This window comes from Etheostoma spectabile, chromosome 4 (genome assembly GCF_008692095.1).
Source record: "Etheostoma spectabile isolate EspeVRDwgs_2016 chromosome 4, UIUC_Espe_1.0, whole genome shotgun sequence".
NCBI lineage: Eukaryota > Metazoa > Chordata > Actinopteri > Perciformes > Percidae > Etheostoma > Etheostoma spectabile.
In genome coordinates, this window is record NC_045736.1 from 18012479 (window position 1) to 18028010 (window position 15532).

At 40.6% G+C, this 15532-nt stretch overlaps 1 protein-coding gene across 4 annotated transcripts in view; it reads left to right on the forward strand.

Moving 5' to 3' along the window:
• celsr2 (cadherin, EGF LAG seven-pass G-type receptor 2) overlaps positions 1-14149 on the forward strand; it is a 63180-nt gene extending 49031 nt beyond the window's left edge. Inside the window, exons 15-34 of one of the 4 annotated variants that reach the window (XM_032513216.1) lie at positions 36-219; positions 357-458; positions 600-694; positions 1555-1764; positions 1990-2173; positions 3084-3402; positions 4052-4219; positions 4320-4443; positions 4544-4744; positions 4861-5035; positions 5983-6095; positions 6439-6521; positions 8705-8831; positions 8918-9028; positions 9807-9937; positions 10029-10114; positions 10202-10366; positions 10663-10881; positions 11155-11377; positions 12371-14149. In XM_032513216.1, coding sequence (XP_032369107.1) covers positions 36-219; positions 357-458; positions 600-694; positions 1555-1764; positions 1990-2173; positions 3084-3402; positions 4052-4219; positions 4320-4443; positions 4544-4744; positions 4861-5035; positions 5983-6095; positions 6439-6521; positions 8705-8831; positions 8918-9028; positions 9807-9937; positions 10029-10114; positions 10202-10366; positions 10663-10881; positions 11155-11377; positions 12371-12398 — 3048 coding nt within the window. In that variant the 3' untranslated portion in view covers positions 12399-14149. The remainder of the gene's footprint in view (positions 1-35; positions 220-356; positions 459-599; positions 695-1554; positions 1765-1989; positions 2174-3083; positions 3403-4051; positions 4220-4319; positions 4444-4543; positions 4745-4860; positions 5036-5982; positions 6096-6438; positions 6522-8704; positions 8832-8917; positions 9029-9806; positions 9938-10028; positions 10115-10201; positions 10367-10662; positions 10882-11154; positions 11378-12370) is intronic. The other 3 variants (XM_032513217.1, XM_032513219.1, XM_032513220.1) reach the window with 3 other exon arrangements.
• Positions 14150-15532: the final 1383 nt, after the last annotated feature.

The following is a 15532-nucleotide window of genomic DNA, read 5'->3' on the forward strand; positions in this document are numbered from 1 at the left end:
AATCAGCAACTTCCTCGGTCCAATCCCGTTTCTAGGACAACCACTACCGTCCTGAAGGCAGTGACACCTGCCTGCTGTGTGACTGCTACCCAGTCGGCTCTTTCTCCAGAGCGTGTGACCGAGAGAGCGGCCAGTGTCAGTGTAAACCCGGCGTCATCGGACGCCAGTGTGACCGCTGTGACAACCCCTTTGCCGAGGTTTCTCCTAACGGCTGTGAAGGTCAGAATGCAGCAGATCAAAATGCTGTTATGCTTTATTTATAATCCCGGCTTCATTATAGCTACAAATATATTAAATCATTTTCCATTTTTACCCTCATCATTTCTCTCCTCTCGTTCCTGCTCCATCTCTCTCAGTAATCTATGACAGCTGCCCTCAGGCCATCGAGGCTGGGATCTGGTGGCCCAGGACTAAGTTTGGTCTCCCTGCAGCCGTTCACTGTCCCAAAGGAACGCTCGGTATGATAGTTTTATAAGCAGCTCGTCAAATTACCATATAATAATGGCATTGTATGAAACTTGCCTCAAGCCCTCTCTGAGCAGCAGCCTATTCCCCACTTCTCATGTGATAACTCTCTCTCTTTCTCTCCTCCTTCTCAGGCACAGCAATCCGCCACTGTGATGAGCACAAGGGCTGGCTGCTTCCCAATCTCTTCAACTGCACCTCTGTTACCTTCAACAAGCTGAAAGCTCTGGTACGTAACTTCTCTCTCTGGCAGTTTTAAAATTAACCCTGCAATTCCCACGATAACATCCTCATTCGTGAGGGTGCAGAGGCAGACGAGGATTTAAGCAAGACTAAGGCCTCAATCACACAGCCTGCGTCGGCCGTCAGACGGTCCGGCAAATCATGCAGGTCTTTCCATTCATTTTGAATGGGGGTAGTGCGTTTATGCTGCGGTGGGGTTTGCTGCACGAGAACACTCAAAAAGATGCAGCGGGCCTGGGGCGAAAAGATGAGACTAACTCAACTTTTGGAGAAAAATGCAACCCCACGTCATGTTGTGGTGACCAATCATGTATCCAGCGATCAGTTTTGTCAGTGTGTTTTAAGCTGTAGTGGAGGTGGTGTGAGAATCCCATACAGTAAACGAGAAACATCACTAATCTATGGCTGCCATGAGAAGGTTGTAAAACGAAACACAAGCACTGAACTACATGGGAGTTTGTGTAACAGCTGAATGTTTCCTGCAACAACAAAGCACTCTCTATGTCTCACTTGTCTCTTTTCTTTCTCTCTCTCCTGTTAAATAAAGCTGCTTTCAAGTGCAGTCAGAAACATCGAGATCTATAAACAATCTGATGGAAAACAGTAATTGTGAAATATAAACAAGATGTCACACACATGGACTCAGTGACACCCCCACCGTCGCACAACCCTGTGGAAAATTGCTTTTTTTGGTCTGAGCATAGCTTAAGGGCTCTAACATTTATGTTTAAGATCCAGTTGTTTATGGGATTGTTGTGGAGGTATTTCAGTCTGGTTAAAATATGTTTTACTAATGAAGCATTAATAAGATACTAAATGGTTGTGTTTTCCTTCCCTTCCCCCCAGGCCGAAAAGTTCTCCCGTAACGCATCATTCCTGGACTCTGGACGTGTTCAGCAGACTGCAGCCATGTTGGCCAATGCCACCATGCACACAGAGAAGTACTATGGCAGCGATGTGAAAGTAGCTTATCGTCTCACACAGAGTCTGCTGCAGCACGAGAGCAACCAGCAGGGCTTCAACCTCACAGCTACACAGGACGTCCACTTCACTGAGGTGAACAACAACATGCTGTACATCTCTCCTGGGAACGTTGCAACACAGCATGAAACTTAATAAAAACAATAGATTGTTGCATTTTCTGCAGTAAATAAATTGGTGAATAAACAGGAAGCCAGACTTCACAGCCGTTCATGCTGTATCTGCAGGGAATACATCACACTTCATTTCACTCTCTGCTGTGGCATCCTGTCACACTGAACTCTCGCTGTTTTCTGACAGAATCTGGTCCGTGTGGGCAGCGCCATCCTGTCTCCTGACACACGGACACACTGGGAGCTGATCCAGCACTCGGAGGGCGGCACGGCGGTACTGCTGCGCCACTACGAGGAATACGCAAACACACTGGCACAGAACATGAGGAAGACCTACCTCAGCCCCTTCACCATCGTCACACCACACATAGGTGAGCGTTTTACCAGTGAGCTGTGACATGCTGACAACCACTACAACTATGGAGCTTCTTTACTGGGAATCCATATCTCACAACAGTATTACAGTGCAGTTTGAGATTTATAGTTCATTATGGGAATATGCTGTTTTGTAATTTTGTAAAATGATTTTTATTTTATTTTTCTGGGCTCATAAGACAAATAAACAAACAAATTAAAGTACAAATCCAATCCAATATGAATACAATATAAATAGGGCAGCACATTATTACAGTAAAAATAGTATGAATATTAATATCCTATAATAATATTGTTTCTTTTTTTACATAAATTAAAAAAATAGATCAAACTTAGAAGATAGAAATCCTCTTGATAATTATTAGTCAAAGGAAATGTCTGTTATTAAATCTAACCATTCAGCAACAGCGGGAAGCAATCCTTAAAGTTATTTACAGTGAAACATAGTGTTCAGAGCTTAAACAAATGATTATTTTCACTATTTATGAGTCTGATGATTATTTTCAATTAATCGATTAAACATGTCTTGTTTTGTGTGACCCACGGTCCAAAACCCAAAGATATTCCGTTTATTGTCACAAAAGACAAAGACAAGCCATAAATCTTTACATGTGAGAAGCACGAATTCCGGACTGTTTGACACTTTTACTTGTAAAATGCCTTAAATGATTAATAATATCCTCTGCCCATTGACTAATCGATTGACTAATCGTTTTGGCTCTAATAGTGTTAATCAAGAAAAAGTAATACCTTCCCTCCTATCAGTACTGTAATGACGTGGTCATTTTTATGGTTCAATCTGATATTTTTTTGGACTTAATATATACAGTTTTAGGGCTCCGATTCTCTGACAAAAGGAGACATGCTTTTTCATCAGCAGAGCTCTGTGCCTGTTTTTCTCTGCAGTCATCTCTGTGGATCGTCTGAAAAAGATGAATTTTGCCGGAGCCAAACTCCCGCGCTATCAGTCCCTGAGGGGCCCTCGTCCTGTGGACCTGGAGACGGCTGTCACGCTGCCCGACTCAGTTTTCCAACCACCTGTGGACACTAAGGGCCACAGACACTTGGATGTCTTCCCAGAAGCCTCACTGAGAAACCGATCAGCCAATAGGAAGAGACGGCACCCTGAGGACAGCCAGCAGGACGCCATCGCCAGTGTGATTATCTTCCACAGCCTGGCCTCGCTGTTACCAGAGAGCTATGATCCTGACAAGAGAAGTCTGCGGTAAGAGCAATTAATAAAGCTATAACAGGAAGCACTGTGACTGGAAATAACGTTTTTTACATTATGATCAGGATTTCCCTTAGAATCATCCACAAGGTCCAAATGAAGAGCTTTGTTAAAAAAAATAGTGTACTTTGATTACGTTGAATCAAAAATATTTAGCCAACTGGTTTGACTTGTTGAATTGTTTTTTAACTAGTATCTTAGATTGAAAGGGAAACCTTTATCTAAAATTAACAAGTATTGTTTGTGTATGAAGAAAATGTTACAGGTGATTCCTTTATGCCATAGACTTCTATTGTCATCCAAAAAATTAAAAACCCATCAGTGAGCCACACTGTTACCACAGTAGGTCACATGTTCCTTTGTTAATATGAACATGGGCACTGTAGTTAATTTTCAGTCCCACATGCATCATCTTGTTGCTGTAAATACTCACTAGATCACTAAATATGTATTTATCTACTGCTGAAAATTGTCCCCAACACTATTCACTGTTGTTTGAGTAAAACTCACTTAAATGACAGTACCTAGGCGGCTAAAAAGGAAACTTCACAGGTATGTTTTGTGACTGTTTTTTGAAGATTCAAATCTTCTGTAGGAACCAATTTATGTCTTTAATTGTGCAATTTTTTTTCATTTTTACTAGGGTGCCAAAACGTCCGGTCATCAACACACCGGTGGTCAGTATCACTGTACATGACAACGACGAGCTGCTGCAGCACACGCTGGACAAACCCATCACTGTGCAGTTCCGCCTGGTTACCACTGAGGAGCGCTCCAAACCTATCTGTGTCTTCTGGAACCACACCATACTGTGAGTTTAACAACACACAGTAGTGTTGATGATCAAACTGAAAACTGTATGAAGTTGTGTTATTCCCACATCGTCCTCTGCTCTTTGTGTTTTATGTCAGTGCCGGGAGCGGCGGCTGGTCGGCGAAGGGCTGCGAGGTGGTTTTCAGAAACAGCACCCACATCAGCTGTCAGTGTTATCACATGACCAGCTTTGCTGTGCTCATGGACATCTCCAGGAGAGAGGTGAGTGACATGAAACCTTTTTACTTCAATAAAACCACAGATATCATCACTCTGTTCTCTAACTCAAACTTTCCTCTTCCAATTGTGGTGTTTGCGTCAGAACGGAGAGATTCTGCCAATCAAAATCCTGACGTGGAGTACAGTGGGAGTCACGTTGGGCTTTCTCTTCCTCACCACGATTTTCCTCCTCTGTCTGAGAGCCATGCAGTGCAACAAGACGAGTATTATCAACAATGGAGGCGTAGCTCTCTTCCTCTCCGAGCTCATCTTCATCCTGGGCATCAACCAGGCAGACAACCCGGTAATCCATTGTGTTTTTTTTTTTATTGATTTCATTAATTCATTAATACGATTTTCACCTCAGCTCTTCATGTTTTAGTCACCTCTCTCTGTTTCTCCTTCTTCATCTCTCTGCAGTTTGTGTGCACAGTCATCGCCATCCTGCTGCACTTCTTCTACCTCTGCACTTTCTCCTGGCTCTTCCTGGAGGGGCTGCACGTCTACCGCATGATAAGCGAAGTGCGAGACATTAACTATGGACCCATGAGATTCTACTACCTGATTGGCTGGGGAGTGCCGGCCTTCATCACAGGTCCGTACCTTCATAATATCACAAAAAATGTACCTGCTGTACAGAGGAGAATCCCGATGAGTTTCTTGATCCAATTTATATTTTGTAGTATCTTTAAGCAGCATTCCAGGCCACAACTTGATTCTTAGCACTATTGTGCCAGTTATAAAACTCTATTTGAAAACTTAAAAAGCTATGGAAATATAGATGAAAATGGTTCATCTTTTTTCCCACAATTGTTTTATTCATTTTATTTACTCAAAGCAGTGTGCGAAACTTAATTTTACAAATGAAGTTTCAGAAAATAGACAGTAAACAAACAATAAACAGTTCTCACCGGTTGTCTGTCCTATATGTATGGTGGCACTCAGTTTCCCTCCCGGGTGATTTATAAAGTATTTTGTATTGTATCGTAGAAGAAAAAAAGAGAGAAAAATTATTAAAAAAACAATAAATGGTGATTAAATAATAAGAATACATGGTTTCATACTTATGAAGTTGCATTATGACACATTACTTCCCTGTTTGATTTTGTTCATGATATTAATACATTTCTAATGAGTTGGTGCTAATTGTAAGTAATATCTATATTCACACAGTACTTTTTTTGATGTCTACGTGTGCATATGGTTTTTCTTGTGGGCTTAATTTTCTGACCACATAGTTTGTTAATGTTTTTTTTATCAGCGAGCTGACTTCACTGGTTGCATCTTGGATGTACTGATCAATTGTTATCAAACATGCTCGCAGTCTTATAGAGCAATATACGTGATCATGGCAAGATGAAAATTACAGTTAAAATGTGAGACGTCTTCCAGTGAAATGTTATCTATCTCCTAACTGTAGTGAAAAATGCCAAATTGGGGCTCAGTGTTATTTTATTTTGAAAATTGCTGCTTTAATCATCCGACCACTTCAGCTGAACCATCTCCTCCTGACAGAAAAAGGCTTTCTTGGTTTGTGTGCAGGTCTGGCAGTAGGACTGGACCCTGAAGGCTACGGTAACCCCGACTTCTGTTGGCTGTCTATGTACGACACTCTCATCTGGAGCTTTGCTGGACCCATCGCCATGGTGGTGTCGGTGAGTCCCTGCAGAAGCCTGCCACTGAAACAGTTTTATCATTTATTAATGCACGTGACAACAGCAGTGTGCATCTGTGTTGTTTGGCAGTTAAATTCATATTGGCTGACAGGTACTAATACAATACAAAACAAGATGGAAACAAAAACATTGATTTAACCTTTAAATGCAGAAAAGGAAGCAATAGAAGTGTGTTGATTGGCACTACAGATGTTGTTTTAGTGAACACACCTGTCACTGTTCAGTTGAGTGTGTAAAGAAAATATAGAAAATATTCTGACAGAAAGATTACGTTGATGTTTGCTCTCACACACTCCTGCTATGTTTGATATTGTGTCCACAGATGAACGTCTTCCTATACATCCTGTCGTCAAGAGCCTCCTGCTCACTCAGACACCACAGCAGTGAGAAGAAAGAGTCTCGTGTGTGAGTGTCCCAACGTTTTAATCAAATATAAACACTGTTTACATGCTCAAAAGTTATTCTGCTTAAATATTTGTATTTAGGCACTAGTGGAAGGAAATTCCCAGCCTGAAATTGGCAACTTTCAAATCAAACTAGTAATACTCGCCTAACTCTTCAATTTCTGGATGTCAGTGAATGTCAATGAATTTCTATCAGCATTTAAAACTGATGATCTGATCAAACCTTTCCTTCGATCCGCTCTAAAAGTAGCTCAATAATCTGTCCCTGTTGGACTGACTGGAAGACATTACAGAGAAGCTAACATTAAGAAGGAGTAAATTAATCAAAAGTCAGTTGACTAAAAAATAATTAGCAGCTAGTTTTGATAATCCTAAAATGGTCTGTTATTTTTCAAGCAAAAATAAGGACTAAATGCTGCACATTCTCAAGTTCTAGCTTCTAAAGGCAGGATAGCTGCTTCTCTATGTCACATATGATAGTAAACTGAATACAATGCAAGACGTCCCTTTGGCCTATTCAAGGTATTTTTTTTATTTTCATTTGACATTTCATAAATTAAACAATCAATCAATTATGAGAATAATCGTTCCACAAAAGAGCACAACAGGCTGTTCAGTTACACAGTCACACAGTGTGGCCTGTCTTATGCTTTTACATTTTAAAGGGTCATGTATAGGCTGCGTTCACATACACTCAGTCACCAGGCGGTCATACTTGACCTACGGTGTTCATACTTGACCTTGGTCTACTTTGAGGTGGTGTGAGAGTCCTCTACACTACAGTAAATGGTAAACATCCTTTTGACATCAGGTTTATGTCATATCTCCCGAGTGATAAAAACAAGTATATTATTTAACACGCGCAGATATTAGTCTTCGTTACCAAATCAACAACCCAGAGATGGTAGCTGCAAGTGTAAAAAAAAACTATTCAGCAAGCGCACAAAGCAGCCACCACATGCAAGAGATTGTCTGCTGTGCGAGCGTTGGAGGGAAATACACGCTCTACAGGTCACTCTGCCCTCGAAGTGGATTTCTGCTTGCGTGTGAAACTGACTTTTGACACTTTGGTGAGCAGAAACCAAGGAGGCACTGGCCATATATTGGTTAAATGTGATCTCACCCACTGACGCCCCTACCGTGATTGACAGCTATCGTTACAGGAAGCATGGAGGTGTAACGGGCAAAGAAGCGTTTGTCTTTATTATTATCTATTTTTTGTTTTGTTGACTAATCCATAACAGAAATTTAAATTAAATTATTTAGTTCATGGTCTTGTAGTTGCACATTTGAGGACAGTAATCCTTCCTCTGTTATCAGATTTGAATTTGAATACTGTCAGGATTTATTTGTTTAGTAGCCTTTACTTTCTCATTTAAGATGCTACTCTGGTTTCTAAACTCTCTTTTTCTAAATAATTGTCTGTTTGGGCTGAACATATTGTTTATGGATGACAAAATAATAATAAAAATCTAATTCAATCATTTAGTAACCTGCTTCTGTAGATTCACGTCAATAATGGAATTTACAGTTAAACTATAGGCTAGTAGGTGTAATCAATACATAGGCCTTACATTGTTCAGACTATTGGAAGATAGATCATAGTGAGAAAATATCCCGACGTCTATGCAAATCATATCTATGCGAGTAGTAAACTGCTTTGGCCACGATAAAACAGTATCAACCGGTTACTTATTCAAAGTATTTATGGTGAATAATACATAATATGCCATTCATATGCACAGTATGCCTGGTTAATGTTATAGACATGGAGTATGATGTAATGTGTGATTGTGTTCTACAAATAAGTTAAACATGCCAAATATAATAAAACATTTAGTTGGCTCAAAATTTCTGTTATGGATTAGTCAGACTGAATGGCTAGGCTAACCATATGCAAAGTAAGCTAAGGCTAGCTCTAATGTTATATGTAATGATATGGGTAGATACCATAGACTATATAAAACAGGTACATACTAAATGGCATTTTGGAAGTTTACTTTGTTGCTCAAAGTTCATGTTTCTGATCACAGCTCTTCACAACACAATGTGCTGCTCTGTCTCATTTTACTGCACTCCCAATGTTGGCTTCTGGTCGCTTATCATCACGCTCTATCTTCAGATCATTGAATTCGTAGAAATGTTTCAGTCACCTGATCACTGATTTCTCATGTGACTCTCCAGCTCAGGCCTGAAGACTGCAGGTGGTGTTCTCCTCCTGGTTTCAGTCACTTGCTTTCTGGCGCTCCTCTCAGTCAACAGCGACATGATCATCTTCCACTACCTGTTCGCTGGCTTCAATTGTGTGCAGGTGAGCCCTCTATTTCCTTCTGAAACTATTTGAATGGTTGATTTGTCTTTTTTCCTGACCTTCCTTCTTCTGTCATCCAACCACAGGGTCCATTTGTTTTCTTCTTCCGCATTGTCTTCAATAAGGAAGCAAGGAATGCCATGAAATACTGCTGCAGCCGCAAGCGTCCGGATCATATGATCAAATCCAAATCCTCTGTGAGTCCATTGCGCAGACTTTGAGAAAACACTCCATTCAGTCAGATACTCTCTGGGAATTCAAAACTCAGCTCAGTTACATGTTGGGAGCTTTCCTACAAACACAAAAATGGTTACATCGGTCAGTTAAGATTACAGATATTATTGATACGGCAGCTGTCATAAATTAAGGTGAAACGACCGAGTGTCAAGTGTAAATAAATGTGTCAAGATATCATTTCCACCTTAAAGTATAACGCTGCCAATATTCTCCTTGCAGTTGTTAAATCCCAAGACCAACAGCAACAATGAACAGGTCCCACTAACAAGTTCTGCCTATGTAGCCAAAGGCTGAAATATCGTATTCCTCTGTACCACAGAGCTTCATTGTTGTCTCTGTCACTATAGGGACAGTCGTAAATACTCACTAGTGCATTAATCTGCAGCTTTTTTAAAAATTAAAGCATATTTTATTGACCGGTTTTAAAATTTCAAATTGTTTGTTTAAAACATTTCAAGTTATTATGACCTTTTTTTGATTCCATATGCTGAGATACACAGACATGCTTGAGAAGTCAGTTTTTGAGAGGGGTTTATAAACTTTGTTGGATTTAGTGTTTTCATGGGAGTTGTTGACAAAAAGAAAAATACAGAATAAAAACAATCCTCTTCTTTTGAGCAATCCTTAGTGTTTTTATCAGCAGCTCAACCGCACAAGATCACAGGAAAAAAAACATACTGCCTTTAATTCTTTTTATTCTTAAAACGCTGATCTTTCCTTTCATCTCTGTATCTTCAGGGCTACAAATGCAACACAAACTACATGGACGGCAGGTTGTACCACCTTCCCTTCGGAGACTCCAGCGTGTCTCTAAATGGCACCATGCAGAGCGGCAAGAGCCAGCAGAGCTACGTGCCGTTTGTCCTCAGGTTCAAAAACAACATTTTAAAATAAAGATTAATATGCTGCATTACACGAGTGCCAGGAGCAGCTGTACACTGACTTCTTCTGTCTTTTCAGGGACGATGGGTTGAGTAACAGCCAGGCGCACATCGCTCTGAACGACCATGCGTCGCTCTTGCATGAAACTAAAGAGCACCTGGAAGGTATAACTATCATTAAGTGAGTCTTATTTATCTCAACTGCAATGCAAAGTATGACTACATCAACCTCTCCTCTCCGTCTGTGTGCAGATCGTGACAGCGACTCAGACAGCGACTTGTCTCTAGAGGACGACCAGAGCGGATCCTACGCCTCCACACACTCCTCTGACAGCGAGGACGAGGAGGGTCCACTCCCACCAGAGGAATGCTGGGAAAACCTGGCATCTAATGTTGCCAAGAGACCACAACCACATGGTACAGAAGTTCATCTGAACCCAGCCCCACTTTGTTCCTCTCATAGATTATCAACACTTTCTGCAAATCCTCAAAGACTCTTCAAATCATTTGGATTCATTCATTCATTCACATTCCGAAACAATGATACATTTTATTGACACATATGTTCATTGACACACAAGTGGAGAGTTAACCCATGTCAACCACATCTTTAGGTTAATCCCATATAAAACTATAAGGATTTAGTACATAACGGTGACTGAGTTACATGTATTTTTCTTACATTTAATTTATTCTTTGTTTCTGTTTTTCAGACAACAGTTTGAGTAAAATGTACTGGCATGGGGATTACACAGGAGTAGTGAGTGACGGCGAGCTCGCAGGTACAGACAGACTGAAGCCGGACACTCTGGCCAATCCGGAGCTAAGTCTCGGCTGCGGCACCCGCACGTTATCGGACGACCGGACGCAGCAGGACGCCATGACGGTGCTGCTGCCCAGTCTGCCAAACATCTACACCCACCCTCACAAAGGTAAAGTCCAGCCTGATGCAAACACCTGAAGGAGATTATGTACAAGTTATTGTTAAACATATTGTTGAGATTGTAATTCAATTTTTGATAAATTTACATAAATCAAGTCTCTTTGTAATTTTTCAAGACGACACAAGTGAAACAGCGGGGGGGGGGTGATTATACTATTTTATTTTATTTTAAAACAAATGTTCTAAGAGTGAATATGAACGAATCACTGTTTTTCCCCACACGTCTATCGCTGAGTCATCACATCTTGTGTTTCCTCTGCAGGGATCCTAAAGAAGAAGCAGCTTTCTCCAATTGTAGAGAGAAATGGTCTCAATCGCATCCATAATGAACTTTGTGAAAATGCCCCTAGCACGGCGTCTCCGCAGGGATCATTTTCTAGTGAAGGTCGAGCCGGACTGGCTAAAACCAGCCTGCCAGAGCAGCTGAACGGCGTCGCCATGAGCATTAAGGCAGGGACAGTGGATGGTGACTCGTCAGGATCAGAGTGAGTATTAAGACAAGCTAAGACCTATAAAGTCAGAGAAAGATATTAGTAGTAAGAATGAGAAACAAGTGTCTTCTACGTGTTATTGTGTCCAGTGTAGTGTCACCCAAGTCATGCAGTGTTTTGTTCAACTGTCTACGTCAAACTAAGATTTGTGTTGTTGTCCTCAGTGATTGTTGTTTTCATTTCCACCTAATAATGTTAAATATTAAGCCAAATGAAGACAGCGCCCATCCTGCCATTACTCCTTAGTGTGAATGTCAGTGTGGACGGACCCTAACAGTTTTAATGACGCTATTATTTAACTGGACAAAACAGTGAATCTAAGTGTTGTTCTGAGTGATAACGCAACATGAATGGCTATTTTAAGAACAAAGTGCGTAGGGTTGACTACTACAACAGCTGGTACGTCCATCCATCTGAATTTGATCTATTTTAAACTCACTGCTCATTTAGCACATACACGTTTAATCCTTTGCTTCGTCGTGGCCATGCAGCTCTAGTTTTTCATTTTTGTTTCACAGCTGATGAATGCTTGGCACAACTCTAATGTCCTTGTTCAGAGTAAAATAAAGGAGGAGGATGGTGGAGTTTACCCCACTTTAAGCTGCAGATGCTTGTCCAATATGAAGAAAATGATGGCTCACAATGAAATTAAAGCTTAGCTGCTGTATGACCTACTGCAAATGAGTGGTAGTATAAAGTATAGCGAGAGACTTTCTGAAGACACAGTCATAGAGGCCCACGTCAGGTTAGGACAAGAAAATGCATATTTTTACATTAATGCTAAATTATTTTAAGACTTGAGTATTAACGTGTGTGTGTATGTATGTATGTATGTATATATATATATATATATATATATATATATATACACACACACACATACATATTCACACATATATATATACACATACACACACAGCAGGACTTATTTACAAATACAATTTACTAATCCACCTTCTTTGCCCCTTCTCTTTCCAAAAATCATAGATTTTTATTCTTTAATTTTATCCCATGAAGCTCTGATCCTCATTCAAAACAATCAGGATCACTGTCTTCAGATTGGTGCATCCTTTTAGCATCTGTCACCCCTCACTCTGTCTGTCTGTCTGTCTCTTTTTTTTTTACTTTTCTTTTGATTCTTGCTTGTGTTGTGCTGCATTTGTGTCACATTCCTCTTCATCCATGCTGAATCCACCCACCCACCTCCTCCTCCTCCTCCATGCTCCACCCTGTTTTCCCAGCAGCAACTGCAACACTTCCATGTGACCACGCTGATGGAGGGGTGTGTCTTTGCAGGTCATAGAGCCTCCTTCTTCAACACTGACTGCAAACAGGAAGCACCGGACCTCTCCTTAAAAAAACAAATGTGGAAAAAGAAGGAATTCCCCCTCGTCATCATGATCCTCTGAAGGTGTGTGTGTGTGTGTGTGTGTGTGGTGTGTGTGTGTGTGTGTGTGTGTGTGTGTGTGTGTTGTGTGTGTGTGTGTTGTGTGTGTGTGTGTGTGTGTGTGTGTGTGTGTGTGTGGTGTGCGTGCGTGCGTGCGTGCGTGGGGTGCTGCGTGCGTGCGTGCGTGCGGCGTGCGTGCGTGCGTGTGCGTGCGTCGTCGTGCGTGCGTGCGTGCGTGCGTGCGTGCGTGTCGTGCGTGCGTGCGTGCGTGGTGCGTGCGTGCGTGTGCGTGCCGTGCGTGTGTTCTACATGTGTGCCAAACCTCAGAGTCACTGCACTGGCCCAGGCTCACGCACACGACAGATCGAGTCTCACTCTCCTTTAAAGAAATCATTTGTTTACATACTTGAAACAATGCACTTTTTTAATTTACTGCCCAGATTTGTTGGCGGTTGATTCTTTTATTGTTTTGTTCCAGGATATATATATATTTTGTTTTGAAGACTGTGGAACAATAAAGAGGTCATGTTTTTTTTTGGGTGGGTCATTTAGTCGTAGACTTGCAAACATTCAGGGAAATTGCTTTTTAATGCATTAACTACTTTGTGATGACTTCCTGGTTTGCCTACTTATGTTACTGAAGTTTGAGCCTGTCTGAGCCTTCATGGATTTCTAAACTTGAAAACGAGGAAAGATTCGCTGCCTGTTAATGGATGCTCCGTATAGGCTATTTCTCATTAACGTAAGATGTTTTCCAGAGGCAACAGACTGAAGACTTTCTCAGCCTCCGAGGGGGCATACCTGCATGTGCTGACCCAAAAAAGGACTCAAATGGACTTTTGATAAATTTTTTTTTGTAAATCACAGAGCACATTTTGTATGGACATTAAAAGCGCTCTCGGGTTTTGTTTGTTTTTTATCTGGAGGGATGAACGCATTCATTTGAGTTCTTAACAGCTGTATTTTATAGATTAACTTCAGAGATTTTGTCATTTGTAAAATAATGCGAAATTGTGCTGTAATACTTTTTGAGGTGTAATCCGTTTTTACTGTACAGAGGGGCCTGTAAATGAATCTAGGACATATCTTTAAATGTAATTAAATATGTAAAACTTCTTTCAAACACACTCAGAACCTGTTTAAAGGAATTGCTCTTGATCTTCAGAGAGAAATATCTTACTTACTACTTTTAGTCAAATTAATGTGATATTTGTGGATGCCATTTTACAAACCATATGAATTTAATGTATAGTATTCCATGCCATGACAAACAACACTACCAGGTCAATCATATCAACTCTGGTATCCCATCAGAGAATTTTCTCGTTGACTCTGCCGCTTCCTGTTTTTACTGATTAAACTGTTTTCTACCATTTCCATCTTACCTCAAATTTGTATCAGTGCCAAGTCAAATAACTGGATCTCTCCTTGTGTTATGTATTTTACATTACAGCTATTTTCTGATATTAAGGTACATCCTACTGTACAAGTGGAATAATCTGATATTACAATGGGTGGCCTTTTTATGTCCACTTGAAATAACTTCACCTTGTTGTTTTGCAGCCAATGGTAATTTAAAGCAACAGTTTTACATTTTTGGAAATACACTTAATCGCTTTCTGGCGGAAAGTTACATGAGAAGATTAATACCACTCGCATCTCTTATTGTAACCCTAAATATGAAGCCAGCTGTCGGTCTGCCTAGCTTAGCATGAAGACTGGAAATGGGTTGATCATTATCCTGGGTCTGTCTAAAGATAACACATTACCCCTAAGCTTGTCTTTATGCTTCAAGATCTCATCAGTTTACCTGGAACCAAGGACCGAAGACTTGGCACTGAGAAATCTGAGTCCCAACTCAGAGGCTTTAGTCAAAGCAAATAAAAAGCAACTACAGCAAGCCGAGACATGCAACATGAAGAGTCATTAAGTCAATTTCTAAACTGCATACCAGCAACATGACGCTTTGATACGAGCAGAATGGACTATCCTCACATATTCTGCATGAGTACACATCCTGTTGATATCTGAGACTTTACAGTGTAAGTATTCATCTTTGAGTGACACAGATCAAATTTTTTAATCATAAATTTGTCATAAGAAACTGATTTGTTACTACTTGTATCCTAACAACAATCTGCTCACATTTCTTCAAGACATTTAGAACCAAGGAGAGAAACGAGGGGTTATTACAGAACCCATGCAAAGTCTAGGCAAAACTTGCCCTTCAGTAGCATATCTGATGCTACTATTGGCCATGCTTACACTAGGTACCCTAACCCAATTTGTTCAGGTCCTATCCCCTGACCAATCTGCTATTCTAACCTTAACTACTCGAGGTCAATGCCTAAACCCAACCAATCAGCCTGCTTTGTAGGACGGGACTTGGCTAGAAGTTACGTGGGATCCATAACACAGAGATGGGGCATAAAACACTCAGTAGGTGGCGCTAAAGCTGCTCACCTGGGTTCCTTTTTCATGCTGAGGAGCCTTTTCACAAGCAGTCATTTCTCCTGAGCTCCAGCTGGTTCTGAAATGGAAATGGTTAACTGTTAAGTTATATTGAAGTTGATAAATAATAAACCATTAAGAATGAATATTTAATTAATTGTTAGATTACAACACTGAATGTTACAGTAGAAAAGCTGTACTTACATTGTAGAAGAAGATTCAAATTTTCCAGCTTTGAGATACACCACTGTACATATGCTCATGTTTTGTTATACAAAGTACACAGTATTTCTTTCAAAACAAATCTACTT